This window comes from Schistocerca serialis, chromosome 2, assembly GCF_023864345.2.
Source record: "Schistocerca serialis cubense isolate TAMUIC-IGC-003099 chromosome 2, iqSchSeri2.2, whole genome shotgun sequence".
Taxonomy (NCBI): domain Eukaryota; kingdom Metazoa; phylum Arthropoda; class Insecta; order Orthoptera; family Acrididae; genus Schistocerca; species Schistocerca serialis.
Genome location: NC_064639.1, coordinates 583,973,042 through 583,989,955, shown reverse-complemented (window position 1 = coordinate 583,989,955; position 16,914 = coordinate 583,973,042). Strand labels below are relative to the sequence as shown.

Here is a 16,914-nt window from a genome sequence, read left to right as displayed (position 1 = left end):
TGCCACCACCATTCAACATATTGAAAGTGAAGAAAGGGGAGACTGGAGAGACTGTTAAGGAATTTGCCAGAGTGATTACGGAAATTTGGAAGAGAGTACAGAAAGCAAATACATAAGCACTGGAGAAACAGAAAGAAGCAGTAGGTCATACGGCAAGAATGCCCCAACATAAGGTTGGTCAGTGGGTGATGCTATCAACTTCATATACGCCAAAGAGAAAGGCAAAGAAGTTTTTTGCAAAGTATTGGGGGTCATACCAAGTGGCAGAGACTACATTGCCTCTACATGTGGCAAAGACTATGTTGCCATAAATGTCAAGATTCAATTGCTGACAAGAACAACAATTTGCATGTTGGGTGGTTGAAACCTTTTCAAGGAAGTCTGGGAGTTATTCCAGAGATAGTAATGCAGAACAGAAAGGGAGAGTGAGGAGAAAGGTATTTAAAGATGAACAAGGAGTTGTGAATGAAATGGTAATGAGGAACACATATGGATTAAGACCTAGAAAATAGTCATTTAATATTTTTTGGGGGGTTAGGTATTGATTTAGTGTAATTAGTATGAGGGCTATTCAGAAAGTAGGGAACGTTTCCATCTGATGCCGCTAGATGTGCACCGATCGCGTATATTTTGGTATGTGCATGCTCAGCAGTTCGGTCGGTATCCATCCATGACAGAGGGAACATCTCTGCATGTCTGTTTTTTTTTTTATATTTGAATTTGAAGTGTTCATTGTGAGGTGCAGTCTGTGATAGGATTTTTGTTGGCAAAAAACCTAAAACCTAAAGAAATTTATCGTGAACTGTGCGAAGTGTACGGAAACAATGTAATTAGCAAATGTTCCATCCATAAATGGTGCATTCGGTTTAAAAACGGCTGAACCAATGTTCATGATGAAGAGAAGAGTGGATGCCTGAGAATTGTGACTGACAATCTTGTCACAAAAGTTGATGAAGCGATTTGCTTCACAATAACGGAACTTTCGCTTTCTTTTCCACAAGTTTCACGGACTTTGTTGTTTGAAGTTGTCACTCAAAAGCTAGGAGGGCATGACTCACTGGCTGAACTCTCAGGCAGCAGAATTTTATGATGAAGGTATTTCAAATCTTGTCCACCACTATGATAATTGCCTCAATGTGTTTGGTGACTATGTGGAAAAGTAGTATGTCAGTCAGATGTATATAATAAAATGTATTTCTTGTACTTGGTTTTTTTTTTTTAGTTCCAAAATGTTCCCTACTTTCTGAAGAGCCCTCATATAAGCAGCTGCGGAGCAGCAATGAATTTACAGGGGAGGAAAGTAATAGGTATTCCTGTCCTTAGGTGAGTTGCAGAGAAGGCGAGATGATGTGATTCATAGAGGGCTACTGATCTCCAGCAGGGTGGAAGCATTGCAGGAAGATGTAGTGGCCACCAGTCATCCCTGGGTGATACACGTGGTATTCAATGCATATCAGATGCATAATGAGGTGAGAAGATTGGAAGATCTATTCGACAAATTCCAACAGGGAATGGAAAGGAATGGCATATTCAAAGCAACTGCCAGGGTATGTGAGAGAATACATGGGGCAAATGAGAAATTAAAGAGTGAGATGACCTAGGTACTGGAGGTTATTACACATATGCAAAGGAAGAGAGTTTGGATCAACGCCGGAGGTTTATGAAAACAATATTTGGCACTGCTAATGAGGAAGACATTCGAAAGGTGAACGACACCATAGAAGACATTAACTTGTGGGCAAAAGGGAACAAAGCCATGAGTGATTGGCACATTACGCAGATTGCAAATTTAGAGAAGGACATATTAAATAACATGCGACTACTACAAAAACTGACTGCAGAAGTAATGCAGTGTACCAGAGCTACAGAACAAGCAGTTAATCAGAGCACAAAAATTTATCTTTTTATTTTAAGGTAGCCACAGTATCAGTGAGAAGTGATGGAGTGAAAATTTCCATTTCCATTTCTAAACCAGTAGTAGGGAAACAAGCATGTCACAAGTGCTACATAGTTCATGCATATCCTGTTAAGTGGAGCACATTGAAGAAATATCTAAGAGTAGAAACAATGACTATTATTAATTGTAAATGACAAGGGAAGATATGTAGAAATGAAAGGAGCAAAGTTACAAAAAATGCTACCAAGGACAAACAATAGTTTGCTGAATATGGAAATAAGAGAGGGGCAGGATTCCTGCACAGTGAAATTGCTAATGAGACAAAAGGAGGTAAGAGAATGTAATAAAGAAGTGATTAAGCCAGAATTTCACTTTCAGCAGGTCAAGGCCCATTAGTTGTACGCTACTTTTGACAAGATTGTAGTAGTGGCAAGTTGTTTCTAGCGGGAGAAGCTTATGTCTGCAAAGAGACTAGAATTAAACAGGAGCAGTCTGTTATTAAATGGAACAGCATGTGAGATAATGGGGCATACTTTCCATCTGCCCACCATAATTTCAAGGATAACTAACCTGAATATTTTGTAGCCTAATTTGCATTAGCCAGAGGAGCCTATGGGAGCACTACCTGCTGCAAAACCTAACCAGCTTAAATCAATCTCTAGGGTCAGAATTTATGTAGTCTATAAACATGCTTCTTAATCAGCCTGAGGGATGAGTCTCCACGGAAACCTTATTGCCGCATGTAAATTTATACCAGGAAAATCAGTATTGAAAGATATACCAACCACCTCAGTGGCACCTGTTCTGCTGAGCATAGTAGCAGAAGGAAGATGAACACACACAGTGTATTATTAAGAATAATATCTTGTAAGTTTGGAATAGAGAACTAGAAGTTATTGTGCAAGAAGCCTAGTAATGAAATAAGTTCCATGGTATTTGAGTTAAGGAGCAGGTCAAGGGGTGCTGTAGAAATATGTAAAATTAAGTGATAGGGTTACAGAATTCTACTATCAGAATATTTCTTAAGAGATGAACCAAGGCCAGAAGGTTGAGTTACCAGAAACTTTAACATAAAGGATAATGTAGTTTGATTGACATAAGGGACCAGGGCAATGTAGCTTATAAACCATATTCAGTCAAACCAATATGCAAGAGTGGAAGTGAGTTGCAACAGAGTCAGTCGCAGGCAGGCAGGAGTGTTATGCATTGCGATGCAAAACACAGCCGATAGGTACTGTGAAGGAGCCAGCTGGGTGCAGTATAGCAACAGCCAACACTGCAATATGCTAGTGGAAAGATGGATACCTTTCCTCACTGGCCATGATGGATGTGTTAAGTGCACATGCCTGAAGCCCAAAATTAAGATAGTCTGGAGCATGTAAGTACTCAGCCATTCATGTATTAAATTATTCTCGTCTCAGTACCGCAACCTACACCATGAACCTGTGACACACGGAGCAACATCCCAGAACGCAGTATGGGGTCTACTATTTGATCACAGGATGGGACAGCCTACCCTGAGTCAAAATAGCAGGGAGCTGCTTGCTCACCTCCATAGTATCACCAGCAGTGCTGCTGTGCTTTCATCACAGTTGCAGCCAGAGGCATTGTTGACAGCAGCATTTGAGTGATGCCACACTCAGCCCCTCTTTTTGCGGTGTCAGTAATGGTGGATATTTATTGTTTAGCATGAGAGACAACTGCACATCTCCACCAAGCTGTTTCTGACATACTACAGCTGAGAGCTGGAATAAAAAAGTTAACTGAACAAATCCACTGTCATTCTGTCATCTCATTTCACTCTCCACATGTGAAAATCCATGGATCATATAACAATCTGTTTGTATTCATAATTTTTTTCTCAACTCTTCCTACAAACAAAAACTACCTTCTGCTTTCTGCACACTCACTGATACCGAACCTTCCCTATGCTCTCCCACTGTGGTAAGAAAGCCAGAAAATTTGTAAAGGGAAATGCAACAACTGAATCTAAATGAAGTTGGAGTCAGTGAAGTTAAATGGAAATAAGATAAAGATATTTGGTCAGATGAATTGAGGGTACTATTTCTGTTTGATGTGTGTTGCCTACTGTGAAATACCCATTACAGTCACTGGCTGGAGATTGATTCCTGCCTCCTTCAGTTATCCAACATTTGACATTTTTAATATCTGGAAGGTTTTGGGCATTACAAGATTTGTAGAATATTGGAATTTGCCAGAACATTTTACACATGTATAAATAGGCACACTCCTTGCTGAGGCAGGTAGTTCAAGTTGGTGTGTACTACTGTTTGTGCTTAATAACCAAGCTTTCAATGTGAAGTTGATGACCTTATACTTGTAAGTAAACTTGATTTTAGATTCTATATGACATAGGTTGGTGGGTATCCTTGAAATTGACAATGCCTTCCCCCTGAAAGGCTGCTCGAAAAGCTATTGTGTTAATGAGCAAAACCCCAAATACAAACCAGTACATTGCTCATACAGTCTCCATTGTCAAGGTCTCAATGGATGCAAAAGCATCAGTAAATCAGATATATACACTCCTGGAAATGGAAAAAAGAACACATTGACACCAGTGTGTCAGACCCATCATACTTGCTTCGGACACTGCGAGAGTGCTGTACAAGCAATGATCACACGCACGGCACAGCGGACACACCAGGAACCGCGGTGTTGGCCGTCGAATGGCGCTAGCTGCGCAGCATTTGTGCACCGCCGCCGTCAGTGTCAGCCAGTTTGCCGTGGCATACGGAGCTCCATCGCAGTCTTTAACACTGGTAGCATGCCGCGACAGCGTGGACGTGAACCGTATGTGCAGTTGATGGACTTTGAGCGAGGGCGTATAGTGGGCATGCGGGAGGCCGGGTGGACGTACCGCCGAATTGCTCAACACGTGGGGCGTGAGGCCTCCACAGTACATCGATGTTGTCGCCAGTGGTCGGCGGAAGGTGCACGTGCCCGTCGACCTGGGACCGGACCGCAGCGACGCACGGATGCACACCAAGACCGTAGGATCCTACGCAGTGCCGTAGGGGACCGCACCGCCACTTCCCAGCAAATTAGGGACACTGCTGCTCCTGGGGTATCGGCGAGGACCATTCGCAACCGTCTCCATGAAGCTGGGCTACGGTCCCGCACACCGTTAGGCCGTCTTCTGCTCACGCCCCAACATCGTGCAGCCCACCTCCAGTGGTGTCGCAACAGGAGTGAATGGAGGGACGAATGGAGACGTGTCGTCTTCAGTGATGAGAGTCACTTCTGCCTTGGTGCCAATGATGGTCGTATGCATGTTTGGCGCCGTGCAGGTGAGCGCCACAATCAGGACTGCATACGACCAAGGCACACAGGGCCAACACCCGGCATCGTGGTGTGGGGAGCGATCTCCTACACTGGCCGTACACCACTGGTGATTGTCGAGGGGACACTGAATAGTGCATGATACATCCAAACCGTCATCGAACCCATCGTTCTACCATTCCTAGACCGGCAAGGGAACTTGCTGTTCCAACAGGACAATGCACGTCTGCATGTATCCCGTGCCACCCAACGTGCTCTAGAAGGTGTAAGTCAACTACCCTGGCCAGCAAGATCTCCGAATCTGTCCCCCATTGAGCATGTTTGGGACTGGATGAAGCGTCGTCTCATGCGGTCTGCACGTCCAGCACGAACGCTGGTCCAACTGAGGCGCCAGGTGGAAATGGCATGGCAAGCCGTTCCACAGGACTACATCCAGCATCTCTACGATCGTCTCCATGGGAGAATAGCAGCCTGCATTGCTGCAAAAGGTGGATATACACTGTACTAGTGCCGACATTGTGCATGCTCTGTTGCCTGTGTCTATGTGCCTGTGGTTCTGTCAGTGTGATCATGTGATGTATCTGACCCCAGGAATGTGTCAATAAAGTTTTCCCTTCCTGGGACAATGAATTCACGGTGTTCTTTTTTCCATTTCCAGGAGTGTAGATCAGGCATTTTTTTGGCAAATACTGGCAAGGGCCAAGACAAAATAAAAACATTCTACAGAACAGGTGGAATGACATATCTGTTTTGTCAACATTTTCTTCTTGTTCAGATTATGCAACCCAGATCTGGGACAAATTTCAAGGCGGAAGTGCAGGGGGGGGGGGGGGGGGGGGGGGGAGGGGGGGGGGATATGTATATAATAGCTATGTACCTCTACACAAGAACCCCTCTCCCCTCTGTGGCATATAAAGAATCGTTAAGGAGAAAGCTTTTTGATCTACAATTGGAAACATTTATGTTGAAACTTCCTGGCAGATTTCATTCTGGAAACATTTATGTTATTCGTCACAAATATTATTACAAAGGATATTGTGTCAAAGAGTGTTATAGCTGCATATTTTTCCTCTCCCCTTTCTGTGTCAAAGTTATAGTCACAAAGTAAATCAAAATATGATGGAAACTGACATTGTTTGACACCTAATGAATGGTATGGCAGATAAGATCTATCAGGCACTCCTTTTGGAAAGTATCACCATAACAGAGGATTTCATTAAATGGTACCAGCACAATGTGGCAATTCACCAGCAAAGGACGTACAAAAACACACAGACATACTTTTGAGTGTCATTCCGATGACTGTCACAGAAGAGTACCAGGATCTAGCACCACTTATACAGCAAATATTAAGTGAATAGATACAAGGATTTATGGCATCTGTTAATGTCAAATGCAGTTGACAGGAGGCAGCAGTTTGCTAAACCCAGCCAGATAACCTGTAGGACGAAGCTCTTTGTTGTACCATTGTCAAGGCCACTCCAGTCATTCCTGTAATCATATTGCGACTCCAGCTGTTCTCTCACCTGCCAAAATCAGGAAAACTAAATAAGGCAACCATATATGGAAGTGATGCTACCTCCATAATCTACAGTTACCACGACAGTGAGAAATCCACAGTAACATTATAATTAACATTGAATAGCCACTGTCAGACTAATTTAGAGGTTTCTGTATGTGTCTACCTGCGATTCCTATCTTATACTTTTGTAAGAACTGAGATTGGTCCTGGTATTGTTATGAATATTAATAATTCTGCAAAGCAATTAAAGTATTTAAATGTAGTGCTGAGTATGGTATTTGAAATTTTATCATAAAACCAATTTAGAGCAATTCAATTAAATTCTGCTGGAGTGCAACCCAGTAATCACATGTTAGTACTGATACAGGATGTAAGAAGCAGACTATCACAAGAAAAGGAAACATTCTTTTCCAAAAGAAGTATACTAATATTGGCCATAAGCCTTAACTTGAAAAGGAAATTTCTGAGAACATCTATATGGAGCTCAGCAGCTTGATCACTGGGAAACTGGAGATGAAGAAGTATTTAAGAGTTGGTATCACAAAAGTATCATCAAATTTAAATGGACTGATAAGATAAGAAATGATGATGTTGCCTGCAGAAACAGTGAGGAAAGAATATGTGGAAATACTTACTAGAAGGAACAGGATGATTAGACATTTGTTAAGACATCTGAAATTAACTTTCAGGGTTTTTTTTAAATACTTTCCATTTCTTATGCAATCATCAAGATATCTACTGCTGAATACAGACCTCCTATAGTCCTTCCAACAAACTGTAGTCCTTAGTGATACCCACTCATGCCACTTATGCAGGTTTTCAGTCACATCATGTTAAATAGGAGCATATTTTGGAAACCTCAAAAACTGATGCACAAAAATCCTATTCATTAAAAGCCTTGATTAGTTATACAGTCCTGATTTCATAATGAGACATTTTCTCATTATGCTATTATACCTGATCTAGTTCACAATCCACCATGTACATATTCACTATTATTTGCATATAACACAGATTTGTTGTGTCATCCTATATGAGTGCAGCAAATGTAATAGCAAGTAACTGACAAATCTATTAAGCTATTGTACATTTTACATGACTGTCTAGGGCAACAAACTCAGGTACATCACAAAATATTAAATGCTAAAAATATAATTCAGTAGCAACATACCCACTGTTCTGTGCTTTGTGGTGCAATATATGTATGACAATGCCAACACAATTAAGAAACACAATGGAACCACAATGAAAGGAAGAGCTGTGAGACCTGCAAGAAAAGTTGCTCATTACCAAAACAATAAGAACCACATTCCAATAAATACTGAAGCTCATTTATTAATTCTTATTGTAATTCAATAAACAAGTTACAACTGTACAACAGTTTAAGTGTGTAAATAAATAAATATTAGCACTTTATCCATAGAAACACACCTGAATTTAAACAACATCTTAATTTGTTTCATTTTTAAATGGTAAAATTTCTAGACAATAACAAAGAACTAAACTGCACACTACACAGTAGATTGTAAGAGGGAGGTTGTCATTTAATATTGCAGTAATGTTAAGGGCATTGGTAACAGAGCATAATACTATCTCAGTGAAACAAGGATGTGGAAATAGTTCAGCTACAGCCTCTCTCAACACGTAATCTCGACATTCACATATAACATTTGAGGAGAACCATCTACATGGTCAAGGAGAAATTGAACCCAGTTACTCTCAGTTACCAGGTCGGTAGATTAATACATTACATTCAGAACTATGAAAAAGGTTGTATATGTATGACAGGCTAGGAGACACCAGAAGGTTTCAGACTGATTACATAATGATAAGACAGAGATTTTATAGACCATGTTTTAAACATAAAAACACTCCCGGAGGCAGATGTGGACTCTTACCATAGTTTGTTAGTTATGACCTGCATATTAAAAGTGAATAAATCACAGAAAGGTGGAATATTAAAGAAGTTGAATCTGTATAAACTGAAAGAGGCATATGTTATTGAGAGTTTCAAAGGCACAATTAGGCAACAATTGGTGTAAACAGGGGACACAAATATAATGTGAGATGAATGGGTAGTGTCAGAGATGAAATAGTGAAGACATCAGAGGATCAAATAGGCAGATACACAAGATACAGTAGAAATATTTGAAGAACACAGAAAATATTGAGTCTAACTGACAAAAGCGGAAAATACAAAACTGCAACAGACAAAGCAGCAAAATGGAATACAAACATCTGAAACTTCTGAAGTTGTTATAATGCCATGCTGCTGTAAAAGTAATGTGCTAATCAGTAAATCTGAAGGAACTGACAGTTTGTTGGACAGTCCTAATTTTCTTTACACTAACGAGTCTAACTTTTTCAAAAGCTCACTAATCACAAAAATTCCATAATTTAAGTTTTGTCATTTCTACATCTACATATATACTCTGCAAACCACTGTGAAATGCACAGTGCAAACCATGTCCCATTGTACCAGTTATTATGGTTTCTTCCTGTTCCATTCACATACGGCATGCTGTAATTAATCTAATCTTGTCCTACAATCCCTACAGCTGTGATATGTAGGGGTTGTTGTATATTCCTAAGAGTCATGAGTTATAGCTGGTTCTTGTAACTTCGTGAGTAGGCTTTCTCAGGATAGTTTACGTCTATCTTCAAGGGTCTTCAAGTTCACTTTCTTCAGCATCTCAGTGACAGTCTAACAATGATCAAACAAACTGCTGTACTGCTCTTCTCTGTTTATGTTCAATGTTCATGTTCTGTTTATGTTCAATGTTCATGTTCTGTTTATGTTCAATGCTAGTCTTATTTGATATGCATCCCACACACCTAAGCAATATTCTAGAATGTGTCGCGTGAGAGATCTGTAAGCAATTCCCTTTGTAGACTTATTGCATTTCGCAAGTGTGCTGTGAAGACTACCACCTCCTTTACCCACAACTGAGCCTGTGTGATTATTCCATGTCATACCCTGACATCATATTACACCCAGATATTTGTATGAGTTGGCCAACTCCATCTGTGGCTCATTGATATTATAGCCATAGAACACTACATTTTTTTCATTTTGTGAAGTGCAAAGTTTTGCATTTCTGAACAGTTAAAGCAAGTTGCCAATCATTGCACCACTTTGAAATCTTGTGAAAATCTGACTGAATATGTATGCAGCTCTTTCAGACAGTACTTTGTTATGGACAACAGCACGAAGTGCAAAATTTCTGAGTTTACTATTAATATTGTCCACAAGGTCATTAATGTACAACATGAACAGCAAGAGTCCCAACACACTTCTCTGTGGCACACACAAAGTTATTTACACATCTGACAATGACTCTCCATCCAAGATAAAGGGCTGCATCCTCACTATTAAAAAATCATCAATCCAGTCTCAAATCTTGCTTGATACCCCATAGGTAATAAGTGTAGATGTGGTACTGAGTCAAATGCTTTGTACAAAATCAAAAAATACTGCATCTACCTGACTGCCTTGATCTAAATCTTTCAGTATGCCACAAGAAAAAAGTGCAAGTTGGGTAATGCATGATTGAAGTTTTCAGAATTCATCCTGGTCGACATGGACAAAGTTATTTTGTTCAAGATATCTCATTATCTTTGAGCTCAGGATAAGCTCTAATAAGAATAACAAATCTATGCCAAAGGTATTGGACAGTAATTTGGTACATCACATCTTGTAACAGGTGATGACCTTTGCTTTCTTCCAACTACTGAGCGATCTAAAACAGATTATAGTAAAAAAAAAAAGTATTGAATCTGATAGTGATTCCTCAAACCCTGTAGCTTTTATCAATTTTAATGGAATCAGTTGTTTCTCAACACAACTGACACTAATGCTTGTTTCACTCATATTTTCAGTGGTATGAGGATCAAATTGGAGCAGTTTTCCTGGGTTATACCTTTGTAAAGAAACGTTTTAAAATGGGGTTAAGCATTACAGCTTTTGTTTCGCTACCCTCAATTTCAGTTCACGTCTCATTCACGAGCAACTGTACACTAATTTTGGCACCACTAACAGGCCTTACATATGACCAGAATTTCTTTGTGTTTCGTGAAAGATCATTCAATGAAATTCATCTAAGGGCTTCATGCACTGCCCTATTGACAGCCAAATGAATTTCATACAGCATCTCTCCATCTATACCCATATGCTTTGTTTTACACCCATTATGCAGGAGTCCCAGTTTCTTTAGCGGTTTCTTTACAATGACAGTATACCATGGAGGTTCCATACCATTATGAACTGTTCTACTAGGTATATATCTGTCCAGTGCATGGTCAACTATTGTTTTAAACTTGAGCCACAGTTCCCCTATATGCTCCTGTCCTGTGCTGAAACTTTCATGTTCCTCATTGAGATGTGACACTACTGATTTTTTATCTGGTTTACTGAACATATATATCTTTCTACTTGTTTTAATTCCCCTTTGTACTTTGGTAATCATTGTTTCCACACCTTCCTCTTGGTCATTGATAGCAGTTGTGATACAGACATCCCCAAAGAGGTCAGGTTTCATTGCTCTCATTATCTCTAGGTATTTCCATCATGATTGGGGTTCCAAACTATTTGTGCTAGAGAAGGCATTTAGTAATGCTACACATGATGTCGTGTAACAGCCACAAGTAACAGAACTGCAATTTTTCCAGTTGACTGTTGAATGATTAAAGTCTTCATATGTGGTTACAGTATGACTGCGGACCTTCTGTACAAGCAAACTGAGGTTTCCTCTCAAGTTTTCGGTTACATCATGAGGTGAGTCTGGTGGGTGACAGAAGGATCTAAATTGCCTTTTTTTGCCCACTGAGTCTTGCCCACTGAGTGTTGCCCAAACAATCTCACATGCAGCTTCACTTTCTAACTTGCTGAATTTACATTTCTTGTCTACTGCAATGAATACACCACCTCCATTTCCCATTAACCCAACATTTTGATGTACACTTAAATTTTTCTCAGAAATCTCAGTGCTATCAATTTCAGGTTTCAACCAGTTTTCTGTACCTAGTAATATGTGAGCTTCACTGCTTCTAAGGAGTGCTTCAAATTCTGGAACTTTGTTGTGAATGCTTTAGTAGCTAACTATTATGATTTTAATCTCTTGCCTGTGGAAGGCATGCTTTTGGATCTTACAATCACACTTTTGGGTCTCCTACAGCTTTTGTTATTTGGAGTGGAGAGTTGCCTAATCTAAAAGAATCCTTGAGTGCACCCCTCACACAGTCAGTTTCTGATTTGTAGTGCATGCCTGCTTGACATTATATTTTCGTTACTCTAATTTTCTTGAATCAATAAAGCAATTGTTTTTTCCAAATAACCCACTAAGTAAAAACTTTACCAAATTATAGAAATTATAGATCTGGAAAATTTATATGAAAATAGGTGATCTTCTGTGTAGGTGTGCAATGTATCAATCCAATAGTACCTTGAACGTTAATACTTTTCTGTCATGAAGTTAAACAAAATTATTTCTGGAGGCAATAACTTGATATCACTATTAGATATGGCTCTTTTAGTATTAAACTAAAATATAATTACCACAGTCACAAAATATCCATACACCTGTCTTTATAAACACCTTCCAGACAGCAAAACCTCGGCAATCATCATAGTAATATCATGTGGTTAATAATGTTTTATTTGTGAACCTCTTTGGGAAAAGTCTGCAGTTCATTAGCATCCACATAACAAATCAATGTCACTTTGCACAAATTTGTGAATGTATAATGTTCACATTTGAAGCATATCATTAATATGTATCAATCTGTGAATTCAATAACATGTCTTCATCCTGTATAGTTATTCTGCTAACTATTGCCATTTGTGAATTTATTGAATGGTGTACTAGCTTTTGTAGCTTACTGACCTGTGCACATACAGAAACATCCTACAATTTAAAAAAGGCTACTCATCACAGTAAACTCTAAGATGATAAATATGAAGAGGAACTGCAAGCCAAATTCTGCAATTTTGTGTACAACATTTAATAATCATTCATAATCATCAACAATAACAGGAGGAGTAGCAAAGCAAAAAATCCATCAAATTTATGAGGCAGAGGCAGGTCAGTAAATTCCAACCTCCACATATCCATCAGCACAAGTAACACCTCTCAATAAGCAATTATCACACTGGTGTCACTGTGACTTTGATAGTGTGTATCTGGGCGTCTATGTCATTGTGTGTACTTTCTATGAAAAAAAGAGTCAGAGTGCAAAACCTAGTGAACACTGTTTCCTGTTATGCGTTCCATGCACCAGACATATGCCTACTATACATGAGTGGATGCTTTCTCTGATTTCATGTAGATGTCTGCAGGTTGAAATTTCCAAGAATGCAAGTAATTTCAAAAGAGAGGATGGCTATAGGCTTCCAGCATCACGGCTCCCTGCCATCAAGGAAGTGAATGTGTGGCCACAGTTTGTGAGCAATATAAACAACGTGCTGCAAGTCACCCCCGCGGACAATAATATTTTGTGTACACATTCCCTCCTTCTTGCTCTGTTCATTTTGCATCTAGCCAATGATGATGGCCAACCAATAGCAGTCAGAGGAATTTCAACCAATAACCCTTCTCCAGTGTAAGTGTGGAATAGTGGCTTTCTATCCAATGACGATTGGCCACTACTAGTATCCACAAGAGTTTAGCCAATAATGCCCCTTCTTCTGCATCAGTATGGGAATATTAACCTGCAATGATGGCCAGCAATGGTAGCCACAAGAATTTTGACCAATACTCCCACTTCTCCAGCACAAATGCGGGGAAACTCTCCTTTATAAGAGAATGTGACACTGGTCTCTGACAGTGTTCTAGCAATAGTGGCAAGAAGATACCAGCAGAGGGGTCAAAACATTCATTATTTTAGAAAGAAATACGATGCGGCCTAACAACCCAGAGGATTTTAACTTTAGTGGCAATGGTCACGAAAGCCTGCAGACTTACATAAGACTCTTCTTATCAATGTGCAGAAAAACTGATGCATGTTTTCCATCATTCCCCTTGTGTGAATGGGAAATAAACCACAATGTCATAAAAATGTGAATAAGTATCTTCACTTATGCTGAAAAACCTTGACCTTAACCTCACATTCTATAGAACAAGAAGATGATGTTTGGAACCACAAATGTATTGAAAAAAAGGTATTACAATTTTTCTACTCAGTGCAGCAGCCATTTCAGAGCTGTTATTTACACTGTTGTTCCCAAAACATATAATTACACATTTATAATCTGTTTCCACTATCTGAAAAAATGCCATTTATTCTAATTAAGTTATGTAATAATGGCTTTTGAATGGGATGTAGGGAATGGTAGTATTAGAAGCAGCAGTGCTGCAAAAAGCAGCAAGTTTATGGCAGCTCCTTGAGAGCTCAGCAGATAACATTGTCAAAAATCTGCTGATGCTTTTCTAGAATTCAGCGGAGAAGAGTCTTCAACTCACAGCATCCACAATGATGGCTGCAACTGCACAACAGGAGCCTCTCTTTCTTTCATAGGGGACTTCAGTGTCTGGGACCTATTCATGTCGGATCACAGCACACACTGTAGGTTTCTCTCTCTTGCACCATTAGGACTAGGGCCTATCACTCTTGTAGGACAAAAACACAATTTACCTATGATATCCCAAAACAAATTGCTATCTCCCTAAAGAAAAACCCCAAATGTTGGAGTGATGTGAATCCCCCCCAGAAGTCCATATCCTATCCACAAGGCACAAGTGATGGGTGATCCCACCTAACACTGATATCCTGCTTTCCAATGCCAAGAGCTTGGTGAAGAATGCAGGAGCAAGATACCCAATACAATTACATTTGACAGAGACAACAAAGATTGCACTAAATGTGCCCACATTCACAAATGTTGCACAACACTGCGATGTATCCTGTCAATAGGTAAATCACTAGCACAGACCTAGAAACAACTCACAATTTAATATCATTGCCAACACCTGACTAGCATAGCAGTAGTGATTAAACAGCAAGAGACAACTTCAACCATTCAGGGGCAGCACAGAACACAGCTACTCCAGGCAATGTACAGCCCATAACAAATCTGACTGGGTTTCCAGTACTCATGATAAAGTAAGGCGATTGGAGTCACTTAGGCAACACATTCATGAATAGGCAGAAGCCCCTCACTTACCACATTGAACTATCAAGGGAACACACAGCACTGTGAGTGCCAGTAAGAGCATATTAAATAAATTACTGAATTTCCTTAAAGAACATCTGAAGAAAAGACACAGCCAGGGCTGGTTCAAGAACATTTTTGCACACAAGTGACTTAGCATTTGATGCCCCCTCTCCCCTTTCTCTTTCCTCAAAAACTTTTGCACATGTCAGTTTTAGCTACTAATTGTGATTTACTCTGTATACAAATCTTGCACTTGGGCTGCTCTGGTACCTCTCTGAGCTTAGCGCTCCCAGTGGCTGCTACTAAGTGTGATCTTCTCATATAGGAATACTACAGTTATGGTGTCTCTGGTGTCCCTCTCAGCTTGGTACCCCAAGAGCAAGTGTGTTGCTCTGACCTTAAGCCAACTCTGGACACAGCTGTAAGCAGGCAATGCTATTGACAGACAAACATCAAATGTGACAATAAAAAAGAAACTCCTAAACCTTAGCTGGAACTACAAAAGTGTGAGCCAAATGATGGGGTTCCATGCACGCATATCACTTGCAAAACCCTGTGGAGTTGGCTTATATGGCTAAATTCATGACCATTTTAAAGGTAAATTGTCTTGTAAATGTGACTGTAAAGACAGAAATATTTGAATCAATAAATGTCCCCCTTCAGTGTCGCTACTGCCAGAAGTTGGGACATACAGCCTTACACTATGGCTTGGCACCACACTACCACAAATGCAATGGCAGCTACTGTGTCCAACAGCACAAATGAAGGCAAACCAGTGCACACATTTGCATCAACTGTGGAGGATCACACATGCCCAACTACAGGGGGTGCATGTCCTACAAGGAGGCATAGAGGCTAGCCACCAAGTGGTGTGTGGCGGAGGGCATAATTCACGCCAAAATCGTATTTCCCTCCCCTCTGTTCCACTAGCATATCACGCAAGGGAAAAATGACTGTCTGAATGCCTCAGTACGAGCTCTTATTTCCCTTATCTTTGAATTGTGATCATTGCATAGAGGCACAAAAATACCAAGAACATGACACCAATAACAGCATTCATTACAAAACCAGATCCACGAGCAGTGAGGTGTAGTGACTCCTTTGGGGTCCTGTGCACGGCGCAGAGCAGGAGGACCTTCAGCACCAATAAATCACACATGCCACATCACTAGCAGCAACAACATCACCCATACAACCAACACATGAAACAGTACTTGTATTGTGTTCAACACAAGAAACAGCTCATAACCAGAGAATATGGACTACTGTAACATGCAGGAGGACAAGACAAACACACTCATATGATGGAAACTCAAGCCACAGAGGAGGGGGAGAAGTGATACATCAAACAAAATGGGCTGCTCACTAAATTCCAAAATCCGATCTTCACCGAGGATGTAGAGCATATATTATTACCACCAACTTCCAAATTGTGCAAAAGGGGAACACACCCAGTACCACAACAACAACACCTACAAGACAGCCAAACGCAATCACACAAATGAGACAGTGAGACTGACACACACAAAACACACCCCCTAACAATAGATATGTCACAGGTGTCAACAGATATGAATCATGTCACCAACACAAAAACCTGATAACACCCCACAGCCACATAAGACCAGTGGTCATAAAAGACCTGCCCGGCAACTCACAGTATGACACAAACACCTCACAATCCACAAGAGAGAGTTAGTTTTCACTAAAGTGAGGTGTCACAGGATGTGGGTGCTGCGATGTTTCCATATGTCTGGTTATGGTTGGCCGTCATGCCGGCGTGGGCATGGAGGGGCTCCATCTCTTGTTTTAAAAAAAAAATGCTGTTCTATCATACTGACTGACTAGGTGACAGAGCAGAAAGTATAGCAAGTATTACACACAAAGGTACTAAGCACAGGGCATTGACCTCCCTGAACTCAAAAAGCTAGAGGCCACAGCCCTCAGGATCAAGTTCAATGGAGCCCACATTGCACTATACAACTCACCAAGAGACATTCAGATATGTGACATCAGCATGCTACTCAAGACTGCCACTGCAAGTCG

The 16,914-nt window shown here is 40.3% G+C and overlaps 1 protein-coding gene across 3 annotated transcripts in view; it reads right to left on the bottom strand.

The window, feature by feature from the left end:
• The window catches only part of LOC126457600 (uncharacterized), a 212,267-nt gene that overhangs the window by 47,091 nt on the left and 148,262 nt on the right, over positions 1-16,914 (bottom strand). For all 3 annotated transcript variants that reach the window (XM_050094046.1, XM_050094045.1, XM_050094047.1), the window contains one exon: positions 7,891-7,986. In XM_050094046.1, coding sequence (XP_049950003.1) covers positions 7,891-7,986 — 96 coding nt within the window. The remainder of the gene's footprint in view (positions 1-7,890; positions 7,987-16,914) is intronic.